The 17,352-nt window shown below is 50.4% G+C and overlaps 2 protein-coding genes and 1 long non-coding RNA gene across 5 annotated transcripts in view; 2 read left to right on the top strand and 1 right to left on the bottom strand.

Moving 5' to 3' along the window:
* SQSTM1 (sequestosome 1) overlaps positions 1-17,352 on the bottom strand; it is a 479,040-nt gene that overhangs the window by 459,246 nt on the left and 2,442 nt on the right. Inside the window, exons 5-8 of one of the 3 annotated variants that reach the window (XR_007498249.1) lie at positions 17,235-17,318; positions 15,192-15,397; positions 14,418-14,613; positions 13,380-13,587 (exon numbers count right to left, since the gene is read on the bottom strand). Coding sequence is in view for 2 of the 3 variants with exons in the window: in XM_049778256.1 (XP_049634213.1) it covers positions 13,430-13,587; positions 14,418-14,613; positions 15,192-15,397; positions 17,235-17,318 (644 nt within the window). In the remaining variant the exon portion in view is untranslated. Of the gene's footprint in view, positions 1-13,098; positions 13,588-14,417; positions 14,614-15,191; positions 15,398-17,234; positions 17,319-17,352 lie in introns of those variants that run through there. The other 2 variants (XM_049778257.1, XM_049778256.1) reach the window with 2 other exon arrangements.
* On the top strand, positions 164-8,781 carry MRNIP (MRN complex interacting protein). The gene is made up of 4 exons (XM_049778434.1): positions 164-229; positions 5,887-5,946; positions 6,787-6,875; positions 8,724-8,781. Exons 1-4 carry the CDS (start codon positions 164-166, stop codon positions 8,779-8,781), a joined length of 273 nt encoding a protein of 90 aa, XP_049634391.1.
* On the top strand, positions 12,399-13,090 carry LOC126015762 (uncharacterized). The gene is made up of 2 exons (XR_007498250.1): positions 12,399-12,703; positions 12,876-13,090. It is a non-coding gene; the product is annotated as an uncharacterized LOC126015762 (long non-coding RNA).

Below are 17,352 nucleotides of genomic sequence, written 5' to 3' on the forward strand. Positions count from 1 at the left end.
TCCCCGAAGAGGGCGGAGCCTGAGCACGCACGCAGGTCTCTTCCGGGGTTTGCCAACACCTGGTGGGCGGGGCCAGAGCCGCTATTGGTCCAGCCGCGAGTCTTGGCGCTGAACCAGAGCTCCCGGCGGGCCATGCGCGCGTGCTGAGGCTTCTGGGATTGTCATGGCGCCGCCGCAGCACTTCCGTGTCCTTCGCTGCTGCTCTTGTCGCCTGTTCCAGGTGCACCAGGTGGGGAAGGCGGCAAGGCAGAGCTGAAAGATCCGACGTTCAGAGGACTCTGGCATGCTAGGGGACCTTTTGGGGTGCCGGGGATCGAACCAGGGTTGGCGCGTGCCGGGCAAACTACCCACCGGTATTGCTCCGGCCTTGGGAAATGACAGTGGAAGACCCTCCCCAGCCCGCCCGGCGTGATCTCTAAGCTCAGAGCACCGTGGAGTGTGGCCCAAAATAAAAATGGAAAAGTAGAAGATCTGGGTCCTGGAAATAAGGACACGGCTAAGGTTCTATCCCTGTCGCCTCACGGTTCTACTCCTGCTCCCAAATGGGTACCTGAAAATACTCTTCTTAGATGTGGAGAGGCTAATTTAAGGGGCTTTCGAAATGGTTTTGTACTTCATTGGAATGGGGGAGGAGAATGGTTTTTGTTATACGAGTTCATAATAGGTTAGGATCATTCCTGGACTGAGGTACTCTAGCCCTGTTCAAGTCTGAAGCCCATGGTTCTATTTTGTTTTCCTTTTGGGGCCACTCCCCAGTGCTGCAGGCGTCTTGCATCTAAGCATTTCTAGTGGGGAGCAAATGCCTCACGAGAGGAAAACGGGTAACACGAGCGGCTGAATATGAAATAATGAAACCATACACAGAGTATGTGGGGTCAACACATCTGGCAGGAGTTTAATTTTTTAAGCAAGGGATTTATAGGGGTAAAACCAGCCATAGGTATATAGACGAATAATTACAATCACAAAGCAAAGTTTAGGGCCCGGAGAGATAGCACAGCGGTGTCCCATATGGTCCCCGTGCCTGCCAGGAGCTATTTCTTTTTGTTTGTTTTTTGTTTTTGGGCCACACCCGGCGGTGCTCAGGGGTTACTCCTGGCTCTCTGCTCAGAAATAGCTCCTGGCAGGCACGGGGGACCATATGGGACACCGGGATTCGAACCAACTACCCTTGGTCCTGGATCGGCTGCTTGCTAGATAAACGCAGCTGTGCTATCTCTCCGGGCCCACCAGGAGCTATTTCTGAGCAGACAGCCAGGAGTAACCCCTGAGCTCCGCCGGGTGTGGCCCAAAAAACAAAACAAAAACACACAAAGCAAAGTTTAATAGTAAACATGCTTAAGCTATGGGTGTGAGCTATAAGGATTTTGAGTTACAAAGGAGACAGTTATAACTCAAGGCAGCTCTTTGCAAGCTTATTTCGAATGCAAAATTGGGGATTATTAGGAAGTAGAAAATATCTAGAAACAGGGTCTTCACTGAGCTGGGCTCTATTGTTTTAGAGATCAAGTAAAGGAAGCAGCAAAATCCCCTTAGGTGTGTTTAGGTGTGGTTCCCTTTTTCTTTTTTTCTTTTTTTTTTGTGGTTTTTGGGTCACACCCGGCAGTGCTCAGGGGTTATTCCTGGCTCCAGGCTCAGAAATTGCTCCTGGCAGGCACGGGGGACCATATGGGATGCCGGGATTCGAACCGACGACCTCCTGCATGAAAGGCAAACGCCTTACCTCCATGCTATCTCTCCGGCCCCAGGTTCCCTTTTTCTAAGGAGAGTCAAAGCCCAGGGTTTGCCTTCTGGCTTCACCTTGATTACCAGAAACTGCAGCTGCAAGGACATATTTGAAAAAGAAAAAAACATTGTCTTTGCTTTTAGGTGCAAAATAATTATCAAGAAAAGGGGTTCTCTTAGTAATCTTTGGTGCTGGAATTTATGAGCCAAATTATTTGATAGAGGCCACAATTGAGAGAGATAGCCGGGCCCAGAGAGATAGCACAGCGGTGTTTGCCTTGCAAGCAGCCGATCCAGGACTAAAGGTGGTTGGTTCGAATCCCGGTGTCCCATATGGTCCCCCGTGCCTGCCAGGAGCTATTTCTGAGCAGATAGCCAGGAGTAACCCCTGAGCACCGCCGGGTGTAGCCCAAAAACCACAAAAAAAAAAAAGAGAGAGAGAGATAGCCAAATAATATAATGCCAAACATCTCTTCGGAAATTTCTCAACCATCCACGCAGGGGAAAAAGGCATCCATAGCGGGCCGTTTGAGGAACCCCATGGGGGTTATTTTAGTTCTCCCCACCAGGAAAATCTGAGGATATATCTGGTGGGCTGAACTCCCCTAAAAGTTTATGTGTGCTGTGGCACCCCAGTTATGCTTAGGGCCTATTCCTAGCTTTTTGCCCAAAGGTCACTTTTGGCTGGCTTTGGGAACCATGTAGGATGCCAGAAATTGAATCCAGAATATACAGCTTCTTCACTTTTACTGAGATTGACATCTACTCATGAGAGTATTATGCTTCAACATTTTTTGGGGGGAGGTACACACTGCAGTGCTCAAGGGTCACTCCTGGCAGGCTTGCAAACCATATGGGATGCCAGGGATTGAACCCGGGACAGCCATGTATAAGGCAAAAGCCCTACCTTTTGTGTTACCACACAATGCCTTCAGCATTTCTTTTTTTTTTTTTTTTTTTTGTGGTTTTTGGGTCACACCCGGCAGTGCTCAGGGGTTATTCCTGGCTTCACGCTCAGAAATTGCTCCTGGCAGGCACGGGGGACCATATGGGACGCCGGAATTCGAACTGATGACCTCCTGCATGAAAGGCAAACACCTTACCTCCATGCTATCTCTCCGGCCCCTGCCTTCAGCATTTCAACTTCAAAACCACCATTTCTGTCCCATGTGTTCTCCCAAGCCAGGAGCAATTTCTGAGCTATAGCCAGGAGTAACCTCTGAGCATCACTGGGTGTGCCCCACCCCCCCCAAAAAAAAAAAGTAATACCTGCTGTACTATGGCTCCAGCCCTCAGGGACCCCTTTGTGATGTTGGAGATTGAATCAGAACTGAGTTGGCTACACACACAGCAAGTACCTTACCCACTATTATTTCTCTGCCCTTAACTGTAATTTCATCTTCCCATTTGGCTATGTGGTATTCCTTTGAGCAAATACACTACAACTGTTTGCTGCGTTCCTTCTGTCAGCATGCATAAAACTGAATTTCTTACTTTTAAGCCTATAAAGAATGGATCAAAAGGGGTTTGGTGGGGCCAGAGATAGCATGGAGGTAAGGCGTTTGCTTTGCATGCAGAAAGACAGTGGTTCGAATCCCAGCATCGCAGATGGTCCTCCGAGCCTGTCAGGAGCGATTTTCTGAGCATAGAGCCAGGAGTAACCCCTGAGCTCTGTGAGCGTGACCCAAAAACCGAAAAGGGGGGGTGGTTGGTGTAGGGAACCCAGAGGTTACTCCTGGCTATGCACTCAGAAATCACTCCTGGCTTGGGGGAATCATATGGAATGCCAGGGATCAAACTGAGGTTCGTCCTATAGCCTGCGCCACCACTCCAGCCCCTGTGCCCACCATTTTGTACATTCTCTTGCCCTTCAAGCTATTTATATGCAATTTAATCGATGCTGAGCATCTGGTGAAATAGTCCCAGTTCTATCCCAGTACTGCAGCGGGTCCCCAAGAATTGATAGGAGTGATCTCAGAGTAAAGAGCCAGGAACGTGACTCTAAAACAGGACTTTCTGTTGGGGGATTATTTTAGACCTTGTTTTATATGTAAGAACCAGAGCAATGATAAAGTGGACAGAGCATTTGCTTCGCTTTGTCCTTACATGGATTCAACCCTTAGCATCCCATATGGTCCCTCCAGCATGGCCAAGAGTCATTTTGTTTGTTTCTTTTTTGGGATACACTCTGCAGTGCTCAGGGGTTACTCCTGGCTCTGCACTCAGAAATTGCTCCTGGCAAGCTCAGGGTAGTATGAGATGCAGAAGATTGAATTCGGATTGGCCACATGCAAGGCAAATGCCCTTCCCATTGTGCTATGGCTCTAGCCCCCAGGAGTAATTTTTTTTTTTGGCCACATCCAGTGATGCTTAAGGGTTACTCCTGGCTATGTGCTCAGAAATTGCTCCTGGTTTGGGGGACCTTATAGGATGCCAGGAATCTAACCCATGTCCATCCTGCGTCAGCAGGATGCCATCTTCGTCAGGCAAATGTCCTACTGCTGTGCTATTGCTCCGCCCCCCCTCAGGAGTAATTTTTTGTTTTGTTTTGTTTTGTTTTGTTTTTGGGTCACACCCAGTGGTGCTCAGGGGTTACTCCTGGCTGTCTGCTCAGAAATAGCTCCTGGCAGGCACGGGGGACCATATGGGACACCGGGATTAGAACCAACCACCTTTGGTCCTGGATCGGCTGCTTGCAAGGCAAACTCTGTTGTGCTATCTCTCTGGGCCCAGGAGTAATTCTTGACTGTAGTGCCAGTTGTAAATCCTGAGCATCTTTGGATGTGCCTGCCCTCCCCCACCAAAAAAAATGTAGATGCTAATGTGCAATAACATCTAGGATCAAGGCCAAAGCAGTCTAACATAGTAGGTAGGGTACTTGCCTTGCACACAGCTAACTGTTGAGTTTGATCCCTGGCACTCTATTATGATTCCCTGAGCCAGTCAAAAGTAACCCCTGAACACTACTGGGTGTGAACCTCCCATTAAAAAAAGGACATCTGGGAGCCGGAGAGATAGCATGGAGGTAGAGCATTTGCCTTTCATGCAGAAGGTGATTGGTTCAAATCCTGCCATCCCATATGGTCCCCCGAGCCTGCCAGGACCTGGAGCCAGGAATAACCCCTACCCTTCCACCTTAATCTCATCCACAATGCGGCACACACTTCCTTTTATATCATAGCTGAGTCTAATTTGTGATACATCTAGAATATAGGATTTTTTTTTTTTTTTTTTTTTTTTTTTGGTTTTTGGGTCATACCTAGCAGCGCTCAAGGGTTACTCCTAGCTCCATGCTCAGAAAACGCTCCTGGCAGGCTCGGAAAACCATGTGTGATGCCGGGATTCGAACCATCGTCCTTTTGCTATCTCTCCGGCCCCTAGAATATAGGATTTGACCCTGCTCTGTTCCCTGTTATTGGATTGGTTCACTCTTGCCAATTAGGAACAGGCTGCAATGTTGAACATTGTGACTGCCCCATAAGATTCATGGACTTAGTGTTGTTCAGGAAACTACACCTTGCTGTGCTGGGGCCTGACTTGGCTCTATGCTCAGGGATCCCTCCTGGCTCTGCTCAGGGGACTCAACTGGATACCAGGAATGGAACCTGGTTCTGCTGACAGCAAAGTGCCTTAACCTATTATTATCTTTCTGGTCCTAAAATGAATGTTTTTGTGTTTCTTTTTTGTTATTGTTTTGTTTTTTCTTTGGTTTTTAAATCACATCTGGTGGCACTCAGGGGTTACTCCTGGCTCTGTACTCAGAAATTGCTCCTGGCAGGCACGAGGGACCATATGGGTTGCCAGGATTCGAACCATTGTCCATCCTGGGTTGGCTGAATGCAAGGCAAACGACCTACCACTGTGCTCTTTCTCTGGCCCCATGTTTTTGTATCCTTGGGATGGTTGCTTAGATGTAAAATCATGGCCCAGTGCATACTTTCTGGGTCCACACTCAGTGATATTCAGGATGAACTCCTCACTGTGTTCAGGGATCACTCAAACAATGCTTCAGAGACCCTACAGGTTGCTGGGGATTGAGCCTGTGTTGGCTGTATGCAGAGTGAGGGCCTTCCCTTCTCCAGCCCCTAAATTGTTACCCCTGCCTGAATTTGTACCCATGGACAATAGGAATCTGAGCCCTATGATTTGGTGTCATTATAGGCATCAAAGAGCAAGAAGTGGACTTGCAAAGCCTGTGGGGAGAAGCAGTCATTTCTGCGGGTGAGTCCAAGGCACAACCTACAAGGAGCCCCACCTGTACCCCATTGCATCTACCTCTGTTTGGCCAGAATCTTCCTGCTGACCAGATTTTCTCCCTATGTACTCCAAGCCCTATCCATGGACACCCCTTATATCCTATGCCACATTCACAGTGGCCCCCTCAGAAGTCCGGGTCTCTTGTGGCTTAACATGCCATATAGAGCTCTCTCTGCTGGAATGTGTTTATTTTGTGGAGGTTTTTAATTTTGGGGGGTGACTTAGGAATTACTCGAAGCATTCTCAGAGGACTATATAAGATAAACAGAGATTGAACTTGGTTCAATAACTGTGTAGAGTACAAGTACTCTCCACACGGTACTAATTGCTTGCTTCAAGCCCTCTGGACCTCATTGAGAATTTCTCTCTGCTGGACTGTTTTTGTTTTCTTTTGGGAAGGAAAGAGGTTGTGTAAAAAACCCAGCAGTGCTCTATAATCACTTGTGAATCTGCTCAAGCCTCACTCCCAGCTCTGTGCTCAGGGCTCACTCTGGTGGGCCTTTGGAAGAAGCAGAAGTACATAGGTGCTTTTTTCCTTTTTTTGGGTTTTTTTTGTTTTGTTTTGGGGTCACATCCAGAGGTACTCAGGGGTTACTCTGAAGGCTTTGCCTTCAGAAATAACTCCTGGCAGGCATGGGGACCAATTGGGATACCGGGATTTGAACCACCATCTGTCCTGAATCGGCTGCATGCAAGGCAAACACCCTACTATGCTGTACTATCTCTCCAGCCCCTGCTTTCCTAGCCCCTGCTTTCCAGCCCTCCCTACACATTTGGTAGAGCTCTCGTATATTTTGACCTCAGGCTTACGGTGAGGGCTCTGGAGCTGACTGTAGGAACCACGTGCAGAAACTAAACCTGCTTCAGGGGCAGCTTTCAGAGACGTCACCCAGGTACTGTTTCATTCTGGTTTGTTTTGTTTGTTTTATTTTTGGGCCACACCCGGCAGCACTCAGGGGTTACTCCTGGCATGATTTCTGAGCGTAGAGCCAGGAGTAACCCTTGAGTGCTGCCAGGTGTGACCCAAAAAAAAAAAAAAAAAAAAGGGCCGGGCGGTGGCGCTCGAGGTAAGGTGCCTGCCTTACCTGCGCTAGCCTAGGAGACGGACCGCGGTTCGATCCCCCGGCGTCCCATATGGTCCCCCAAGCCAGGAGCGACTTCTGAGCGCATAGCCAGGAGTAACCCCTGAGCGTCACCGGGTGTGGCCCAAAAAAAAAAAAAAAAAAAAAAAAAAAAGTCACTCCTGGGAGACTCAGGGAACCATATGGGAACCAGGGATCAAACCCAGATCCATCCTTGGTCAGTCGCATTCAAGGCAAACGCCCTTCCACTGTGGTATATCTCCAACCCCATTTTATTTGTATTTTAAGTGTTTAAACTTAAAAATACTCCGCAATGCTCAAGGGTTACTCCTGGCTTTGTACTCAGGGGTCATATGGGATGCTGGAGATTGAACCCAGGTCACCTGCATAGAAGGCAAGTGCAAGTACTATTGCTTTGGCCTCTCACCCAGGTACCTACTGGAGAATCTCCAGCAATAGGAATCACTTTCTGTGATAGGGCCGGATCCTGATGGATTGTGCACTGTATGAGGCAGGACTACAACCCTAGGTTCCTGCAGCAATGACTGACAGCTTCTGCCCTTTTGCATTAACTCCCTGGCCCCAACTCACTGCTATATGTTTGGTGCGGGAACATGACCTAGATAGATCTCAGTGTTCCAGGTCTCATAAGCCTCTACAAAGCAGCCATGGGCAAACCAGAGAGCCAGCTGTGCCGAAGGAGAAGCAAGTTCTGTCTTTGGCGCTGCAAGTGCGCCTATGGTGTTTAAGGCTGACAGTGGGTTCCCTCTGAAGTCAGAAATAAAGTAAGGGGGCTGGAGAGATAGCATGGAGGGTAAGGCGTTTGCCTTTCATGCAGAAGGTCATCAGTTCGAATCCCGGCATCCCATATGGTCTCCCGAGCCTGCCAGGAGCAATTTCTGAGCATGGAGTCAGGAGTAACCCCTGAGCACTGCCGGGTGTGACCTAAAAACCACAAAAAAAAAAAAAAAAAGAAATGAAGCGGGCCCGGAGAGATAGCACAGCGGTGTTTGCCTTGCAAGCAGCCGATCCAGGACCTAAGGTTGTTGGTTCGAATCCCGGTGTCCCATATGGTCCCCCGTGCCTGCCAGGAGCTATTTCTGAGCAGACAGCCAGGAGTAACCCCTGAGCACCGCCGGGTGTGGCCCAAAAACCAAAAAAAAAAAAAAAAAAAAAAAAAAAAAAAAAAAAAAAAAAAAAGAAATGAAGCAGGGAGCCAGAGAGAGAGGACATGAACTGTTTGCCTTGCATGTGGGTGACCCAGCCCAATACGGCATAGAATCCCTCAAGATCTACATAGAGTGAGCCCTGAGCACAGAGTACAGAGCCAGGTGTAATCCCTGAGGAAAGTACAGGAGTAATCCGTGGCACTGCTGGTATGGGCCCCCAATGCAATTTGCGGGCCTCTTCAGCTATGCTAGGGATTCCCCTATTGCAGTATTTGAGATACAAGTTCTGGCACTTCCTGTACTTGTCCCTGTGGAAGGTTCTAGATCCATCCTATGTGGTCATATGTTCTCCAAGTCCTGGAACCCAGGCTCTGTGTGTGTGCAAGGGAGCAGATCTTTCCTCAGTGGGGCATTCTGAGCCCTCCTGCCCTCTTCCACTTTCTTGCCACTCCTTAAAGATGGGGTTCAACCGTCTTTGTCCCCAACCCAGGATTTTGAAAGGAGGGTCACAGGATGAGAACAAGGAGAAGATTGCTCAGCCCAGCTGAGAAAGCACGAATCTGCAGGTGAGCCCCTCGTTTCTCCAGCCCTTTGCCAGAGACACCTCCTGAGTCCTGCATTCCTCAGAGGCTCCTGTGAGGGGCATTGCTGCTGTGTGCAGGGGACTGCTGGGAGCTTTGTGCAGGCTGGACAGAACAGTGGGGGGGACTCATCCCACTAGGCCTCCCCCAGCTCCTCTGGAAGCAACATAGCCCTGCCACCCTACACACACCTCATTAGGCATGATCAGTAACTTTTGCTAAAGAACAGAAAGCTCTGAGAAAGACTCATGTTTTGCAGAATTAGGTCAGTTCACACAACTTCCCTCTCCTGGTGCCTTTCCATAAACCAACACCCCTGAACTGATTTTGTTCCAACACCTCTGGCATGTCACACACACACACACACACACACACACACACACACACACACACACCACACCACACACACCACACACACACATATAACCATTTCTCCAGCTGGTGAGGCCTGAACTGATAGCTCCTTGGGGATAAGGAGCCTGCCCCAGGACAGAGCGGGGCAGGGTCACACATTTGGTGTCTGTCCTACTGATCTGTTCTCACTCTCACTGTCCTAGGGCTTCACCACACTCACCCCATTTCTCCCTGCCCTTAGTGTTCTTTTTATAACTCACTCTTCTTTGTGGGAGAACATGCCCAGAGGTACTCAGGGGTTACTCTTGGTTCTGCACTCAGAAATCACTCCTGATAGGCTTGGGGACCATACAGAATGCTGGGATTGAACCTGGATCCACTGTATGCAAGGCAAATACCCTACCCACTGTGCTTTGGTCCATTTCTTTTGGTTTGGTTTTGGGGCACATCTGGTGACACTTGGGTTACTTTTTTTTTTTTTTTTTTTTTGGTTTTTGGGTCATATCCGGCAGCACTCAGGAGTTACCCCTGTCTCTACGCTCAGAAATCACTCCTGGCAGGCTCCGGGGACCACCTGGGATGCTGGGATTTGAACTACTGTCCTTCTGCATGCAAGGCAAACACCTTACCATCTCTCCAGCCTGCACTTAGGTTACTTCTGGCTCTGCGCTTGGAAATTGTTCCTGGCAGGTACAGGGGACCATGTGGGATGCCGGGGATTGAACCCAAATCAACCACATGCAAAGCAAATGCCCTACCTGCTATGTTATTGGTCTGGCCCCAATCTCTCAATTGTTTGTTTTGTTCTTTGTTTTGGAGCCACACCAGCGGTGCTCAGGGGTTACTCCTAACTCTTCAGTCACTCCTGGCAGTGCTTACAGGACCATTGCTCCCTTACTCTTCATCTTTAGTCCTCTATCTCTCATTTTTTTTTTTCTTTTTTTGGTTTTTGGGTCACACCCAGCAGCGCTCAAATGTTACTCTTGACTCTACACTCAGAAATTGCCCTGGCAGGATCGGAGGACCATATGGGATGCTGGGATTCAACCACTGTCTGCATGCCAAGGCAAAATGCCCTGCCTCCATGTTATCTCTCTGGCCCCCCAGTCCACTATCTCTCTAACTCCATTCCTATCTCTTGTTCTTGCTTACTCTGATTTCTCTTTTGCTCTTTCTCTCCCTCTTGCTTACCCTCACTCCCACTTTCTTGCTCTCTCTCCCTTTCTCTCTCTCTCTTTTTCTCTTTCTCTCTCTCATCCAGTAATCTTGTTTTCTCACAGTCTTGCTTTCCTCCTCACTCCCTCTCTCACTTGCTTTCTCTGATTCCCATCACCTCTGTGGGATACATAGGATTGTCTCACTCTTTCTCTCTTGATCTCATCCTCCCTTACTCTTGGTCTCTCTCTTGCTGTTTATGTCCTCAGAAGGGCAGCTTTTCATTGGAAGATAGTAGAAATACAGAGTTATAACCCTGAAGTCTGCAGCTTCTCATTCTGTTACTCTCTTAAAATGTGGATTCAAGGGCTGGTGTTTGCCTTGCACTCAGCCAACCCAGAACAGATCATGGTTTGATTCCCGTCATCCCATAGGGTCCCCCCTAGCCTGCCAAGAGAGATTTCTGGGTGCAGAGCCAGGAGTAACCCTTGAGCACTGCCGAGAGTTGTGACCCAAAAACCGAAAAAAAATAAATAAAATGTGGATTCAACCATCTGGGCCTGGGGTCTCCACTGTTTTTATTCTAGAGTTCTGGGAGTTCACCACCCAGCTGTGCTTAGGGCTCATTGCTGGCTTTGGGCTTAGTAGGTATCACTCCTAGATCTGTCTGGGGGATAATATGGAGTACTGACTAAAATTCATCACACCTACCTCTGGGTTTGGCGATCACTCCTGTTTGGGCTCAGGATTGACCCTTGTCCCAGTACTCGGAAGTCATACCTGGCTTTGCTCAAGGATCACTTTTTTTGGTTTGGTTTGGTTTTGGAGCCACACCCAGCGGTATTCAGAGGTTACTCCTGGCTCTGCACTCAGAATTCACCCCTGGCAGGCTCGGGGACCATCTGGGGTGCTGGGAATTGAACCTGAGTCCATCCCAGGTTGGCTGTATGCAAGGCAGACCCCCTATAACTGTGCTATTGCTCCGGTCACAGCAATCACTTCTGATGGAGCTCAGGGACCCCATGTGGGGCTAGGGCTGAAACCTGGGTTGGCCTCATGCCAGAGGCTTCTGGCATGTTCTCCTTGTAATAGCACCCTACTTCTCCATTGAGGAGGGTCTTTGGGGCACCCCCCAGCCCATGTGAAGACTCATCTCGTCCTTTATCCCATAGCCCGGTGCTTCAGAGAGCCGCTGGCAGAAGTATCTGGAAAAAGGCCCTGAAGAAAAGATGGCGGTGGGGGACAAGTACCAGGAACCTGAGGCCACCTTCTGCCAGAAATTCTCACTCAAGAGGTACCTAGCATGTCCCACCCATTCCCTATGCCCATGTTTTGGCCCTGTGGCTTCTAGAGGCTTTGAAGAAAAGCTGAAGCAAATCCAGATCACCTAAGGGAAGGGGGAGGTGGTTCACACTGCTATTACCCCTGGTAATCCTGGCTTACAGGATTCTGTGTGGCACCTGGGATCGAATCCAGGTGCTCTATTCCTTATTTGAACTTCCTAACCCCCTACCTCTCAGGTTCTGGTGACTATAATGCGGGCACCAAACTCAGGACTTCACATGTGCTTGGCTACCTTTGAGCTATCTCCCCAACTCTTAAGTTTGGCTTGGGGTTAGGTTTGTTTTTTGTTTTGTTTTTTTGTTTTTGTCTTTGGGGGCCGCACCTGGCCACACTCAGATTACTCCTGGCAGGCTCAGGGAACCATATGGGATGCCGGGATCAAACCCGGATCAGGTCCCAGGTTGGCAGCATGCAAGGCAAGTGCCTGCTCTCAGGAATTAATCCTGGCAGTGCTTGCCTTACCTCCATGCTATCTCTCCAGCCAGAAACCCCAAGTTCTATCCTTGATACCTTATAGTCACTAGAGACCCAGTGAGTATCCCTCATCCCTACACCTTCCTACGAAGAAACTTCTAGAGGCCTTATAGGATGAGGTGACAATGTGTTGCATGCAGCCAACTGATATTCAATCCCTGGCAACCTCAGAGCCCTGAGCACTACCTTGGAGGACCTCTGGGGTACCTGAGGAATCCTACAGTGAGAATCACCAGCAGCCGCTCCCAGACTGGCCCCAGCAGCAGGCCAGCAAGAGCTAGATGAAGTGTTGGGAATGGGGCTGGGACTGACCACCTTGGATTCTTTCTTGCTACCAGGAAAAGGAGCCCCAACGCTGTGTTTCCCTCTCCTCTAAGCCCTACTGAGTTGGCCTTGGGTCCCCTTCCTAACCACTGGAAGCCACCTGCCCCAAGGTCCCCATGTGGAAACCTTGCAGTTGATTCCCAGCTTCTGAGGCCAGTCACTGCACACACATCCTCTAAAAGTGCAAAGACCCCTTCGTGCTCCTCACCCAGGAGGCTGGCTGACCTCTTCCAAACAGGTGAGGACTTTTAGTTTTTGTCGTTTTGGGACCAAACCCAGCGGTGCTCAGGAGTCATTCCTGGACTATATGCTCATGAATCAATCCTGGCAGGCTTGATGCTGGGGATTGAACCCAGGTCAGCCATGTGCAAAGCAAGTGCCCTAACTCTGTGCTATCACTCCGGCCCCAGGTGAGGACTTTGATGATGACCCATTCTGAGCTCCTCAATGGCATCCACCCTCATCGAGGCCACAGCACCATTTCCTTGGGTGCACCTCCTGAGAACCCCTGATCCTAGAGGTGGAAAGTGCTGGCTTTGCAGATCATTCACCTGAGCACAAAGCCAGTTCTGAGCACTGCCAGGCTCCTCCAGCCCAGACTGTAAATAAACAGTGTCACACACCAGGCTGAGAGGTTAAAGTGATCTTTAATGTTTCATAAACTGACAAGAGAGAAGGCCAAGGGGTTCTTGCTGTCAAAGCCCACCACTGTAATGTTGATGAAATGAGCAGCACTGAACCCCATTATGGGTTCTGCCTGCCTTGGCCAGCCTCAGGCCTACAGCTTATGGGAAAGCATAGAAGAAGCAAAGGCCAAGCAGTTGGTGAGCAGGTCTTCGCTGCTAGGGGTATTGGTGGGGGTCACTGGAAGGGGTCAGGGGGGTATATGAACCTTCCTTCTAAGGAGGAGTGTCCCTTCTGGCAGAGGCTGGCCAGCAGAGGGCACCCCAGACTGGCTGGGGCCTCACAAAGGCCCCGGGTGCTTGGAGTACTGGATGGCATCCAGTGCAGCCCCGATGTCACCATTCTTGGTCTGCAGGAGGCGGGTCAGCCAACCACCCTCGTCAGAGAAGCCCATGGATAGCATCTGTGACAGTGACTCTATCAGCCTCGGGTCAGCTTCTGCCAAAGAGGGGTGGGGATGAGAACATCATGATCAGGCTGCCACCATGGGGCAGCTCACACAGCCCAGCCAGCAAGAAGCTAAAGTCTGGAGCCCAAGCAATAGCACAGCAGGAAGGGCATTTACCTTGGACAGGGCAAACCTGGGTTCAATCCCAAGCATCATATATGCACGACCCCTCAGCCTGCCAGAATTTCTGAGCAGAGCCAGGAATAACTCGAGCTCTGCCAGGTATAGCCCAAATTCCCCCACACAAACCAAAAAGCTGAAGTTTCCCCCAAGGTCCCCCAGAGCCCCTGAGGCTTGGACTGCCATGCTTTACTGTGACCCATGAACATGCACAGGGCAAAGAGAGCCCCCAGGGCTGAGCACTGAGCACTGCTAGGTGGGAGGGACAGGACCAACACCACACAGGCCACTCCTGAGCAGAGCCAGAAGTGAGTATAGAGAATTGCCAGGTGTGACCCCTCAGGAAGTACATAAGAGAGACAGTCCAGGCAATGGCTCAAAGGGCCCCACTGCTTTTTTGTTTTGGGGACACATCTGTTGATGCTAAGGGTGAGGGTAGTTTGCTTCCAGGGCACCCTTAGCTCAGCCAAAGGAGTGTGTCTTCAGCCACTTGAAAACTGCTTTGACATGGGGACTAAAAGGGATGACCTCGTGCTTGCCCTCTATGGGCCAGCACCCCCAAGGGTGGGGGAAGAGAGGGAGGGAACGCACTCCACTCCACATCATCTTCACCTATCTGTGGGGCCTGGCTGGTTGGAAGCCAGGAGCAGAGGGGAACCCAAAAGTTTAAGCGGCAGGCAGACTGGTGGCGGTCACTTGCCTGGTGGCAGATGTGGGTACACTGCTGCCTCCTTCAGGCCCGTGGGGCCCTCCTGGGAAGGGTCCAGAGAGCTGGGGCCCGCCGAGTCGGGCATCTGCAGAGACTGGAGCTCACCTGTGGAAGGGTCCACCTCCTTGGATGACAGATGTGTCCAGTCATCGTCGCCTCCCGAGCCTGTGTCCGACTCCACCTGAACCTGGAAGGGAAGCAACAGCTACTGGTCCCAGGAAGCCCTACCCCTGGCTCCCCCCACCTATTTCCAAGTACAGTGCCAGCTGATACTTTCCCTTCCCTAGGCAGTGTTGGGGACCAAACCAGGGCCATGTGCAAGGCCACTGCCTTCACTCTAGACTCTAACCCCCTCCTCTCCCTGGTCCTGGTAGGGGCATCACAGACTAATTTTCTTTTTTTTTTTTCCAGTATTTTTGGGTCACACCAGGCAGCGTTCAGGGTGTTACTCCTGGCTCTGCGCTCAGGATTCAAACCTCCGTCCTGCATGCAAGGCAAGCACTTTACTTCCATGCTATCCGGCCCCAGACTAATTTTCTTTCTTTTGACTATGGGCCATACCCGGTGACACTCGGGTTACTGCTGGCTCTGACTCAGGAATCACTCCTGGCAGGTTTGGGGGACTGTATGGGATGCTGAGGATCAAACCTGGGTCTGCCTCATGCAAGGCAAATGTCCTACCCGCTGTGCTATCGCTCTGGCCTATGATTTTCAATCCCTGTATCCTCCCAGCCTTGTGCCTGGAGATGGATAAGAGATGCTTGCCTCAGAAGGCAGTCCTGATTCCAGGACAATCTTGTTCATCTGTTCCACCAGGGACACCGTGGCACTCCCATTGTTGTCCCCGCTGGGCTGGCCAGCATTAGGGGAGTCACTGCAGGCTGGTGGGTCCGCCTTGTCAACGCTGAAGCTTCCGCGAGTCAGGCGGCTCCTCTTCCCACCGTGCTCCATGTCAATATCCACTTCGATGCCTGCGGGCAGAGGTACACACACAAACCCAGGTCACTCAAGCTGACCTGGGGGCAACTGAGGCTCCCCTGGTAAGATGGCAGGTGCGCTAGCTGGGCTGCCCACATACTGGTCAGGTAGGCTTGGTCAGTGGGACATCTAAAGGAATCGTAGATCCTACCAAAAAGCTGAAGAGTTGGGAATACACACTGACCACTGGGGGTAGGGATGGGGTGGTTGGTGCCTTGCACGCAGCTGATCCAGTTTATAGGGGCCAGAGTGACAGTACAGCAGCTGACCTTGGGCCATCCCCAACATCCTATAGTGATTTCTGAGCACAGGGCCAAAAGTAACCTGAGTGCCACCAGGTTTGGCCCCAAAACAAAAAAATAAAAGAATAACAACTTATCATGGCTGCTCTGCTTGGCTAAAGGGACAACTTCTGGAAAGCCAATGATCAACTTTCCCTGGCCATCTACCCTCCTATTCTCCCAGCCCAGCCCACTCCTCAGGCCTTCAAAATTCTGAGACATGGGGGAGGAGTGCTAGTAAAGCAGGTAGAGCATTTGCCTTGCATGCAGCTGACCCGACATCCCCTATGGTTCCCCCCCTCAGCAATGCCAGGAGTAATTCCTGAGTGTAAAGCCAGAAGTAACCCCCTGAAAAGAACAATACAAAACAAAAATTCTGGGGGCGGAGTGGTGAGCGGTGGCACAAGAGATAGGGCACTTGCCTTGCATGTGCTAACCTAGGACAGACTACAGTTCAATCCCCTGGTGTCCCATGTAGTCCCTCAAGCAGTAGCAATTTCTGAGCATAGACAGAAGTAACCCCTGACCGTCACCGCGTATGCCCTCCCCCAGAAAAACAAAAAAATTCTGACTTCTCTGGGAGTAGGTCCTTGTTTAAGGAAGGTCGAATTAGGGACCAAGAGACAGGATAGCAGGAAAGGTGTTCGCTTGGTACATGACTGACCTGGGTTTAAACATCAGTGAACCAGAAGGTCCCACTGGGAATGATTCTTGAGCACAGAACCAGGAGTAAGACCCGAGCACCATTGGATTTGACCACCGCCCCAAAAATAGGACTAGAGGTATGATAGAGTTGCCTGTATGCAGTGGACCATAGTTCTACTCCTGTTCCCCAAACCCCATGAGAAAATGAACAGGATTCAGTTCTCAGGACTGCCAGTTTCCAAAGCCAACAAAAACACTGAGCCAGAAACACAACAGGTAGGGCATAAGCCTGGCACACAGCCAACCCAGGCTGGATCCCCAGCATCCATACGGTCCTCTGAGCCTGTCAGGAGTGATTTCTGAGTGCAAAGCAGGAGTAACCAGAGTGCCACAAGAAAACATAAATCAGGAAAAATAAACTGATGGTAAGGGGCCAACGAACAGCAGCTCAGAGGAATGAGCCTCAAAAGTTCAAGGTATCGGGGCCGGGCGGTGGCGCTCGAGGTAAGGTGCCTGCCTTACCTGCGCTAGCCTAGGAGACGGACCGCAGTTCGATCCCCCGGCGTCCCATATGGTCCCCCAAGCCAGGAGCGACTTCTGAGCGCATAGCCAGGAGTAACCCCTGAGCGTCACCGGGTGTGGCCCAAAAACCAAAAACCCAAAAAAAAAAAAAAGTTCAAGGTATCAAATTGGACTCCTAGAGTCACTGGCACTTCTGGGCTCCAAAGTATGATGGGCACATCATATGGAATGATCCCCATAGGAGCCCTGACTCCAAAATAAAACTGCTTTTCTCTTGCCTCACCTTACCCTCTAACATTACCCCACTAAAGCACTGATTCTGCAGGGCAGCCTGGCAGGCAAAGCTGGTTTTGAAGGACCCTCATGCCAGAAAGCCACTTACCCAGAGGACTAAGGGCGGCAGCAACACTCTCCCCAACATTCTTGAGGAAGTTCATGCCTGGGTCCTCTGAGGGGCCCACGCTGGCTAAAACAGGAAAGAGCACAGAGGGATGAACAGA

Source organism: Suncus etruscus, chromosome 8, assembly GCF_024139225.1.
Source record: "Suncus etruscus isolate mSunEtr1 chromosome 8, mSunEtr1.pri.cur, whole genome shotgun sequence".
Lineage (NCBI taxonomy): Eukaryota > Metazoa > Chordata > Mammalia > Eulipotyphla > Soricidae > Suncus > Suncus etruscus.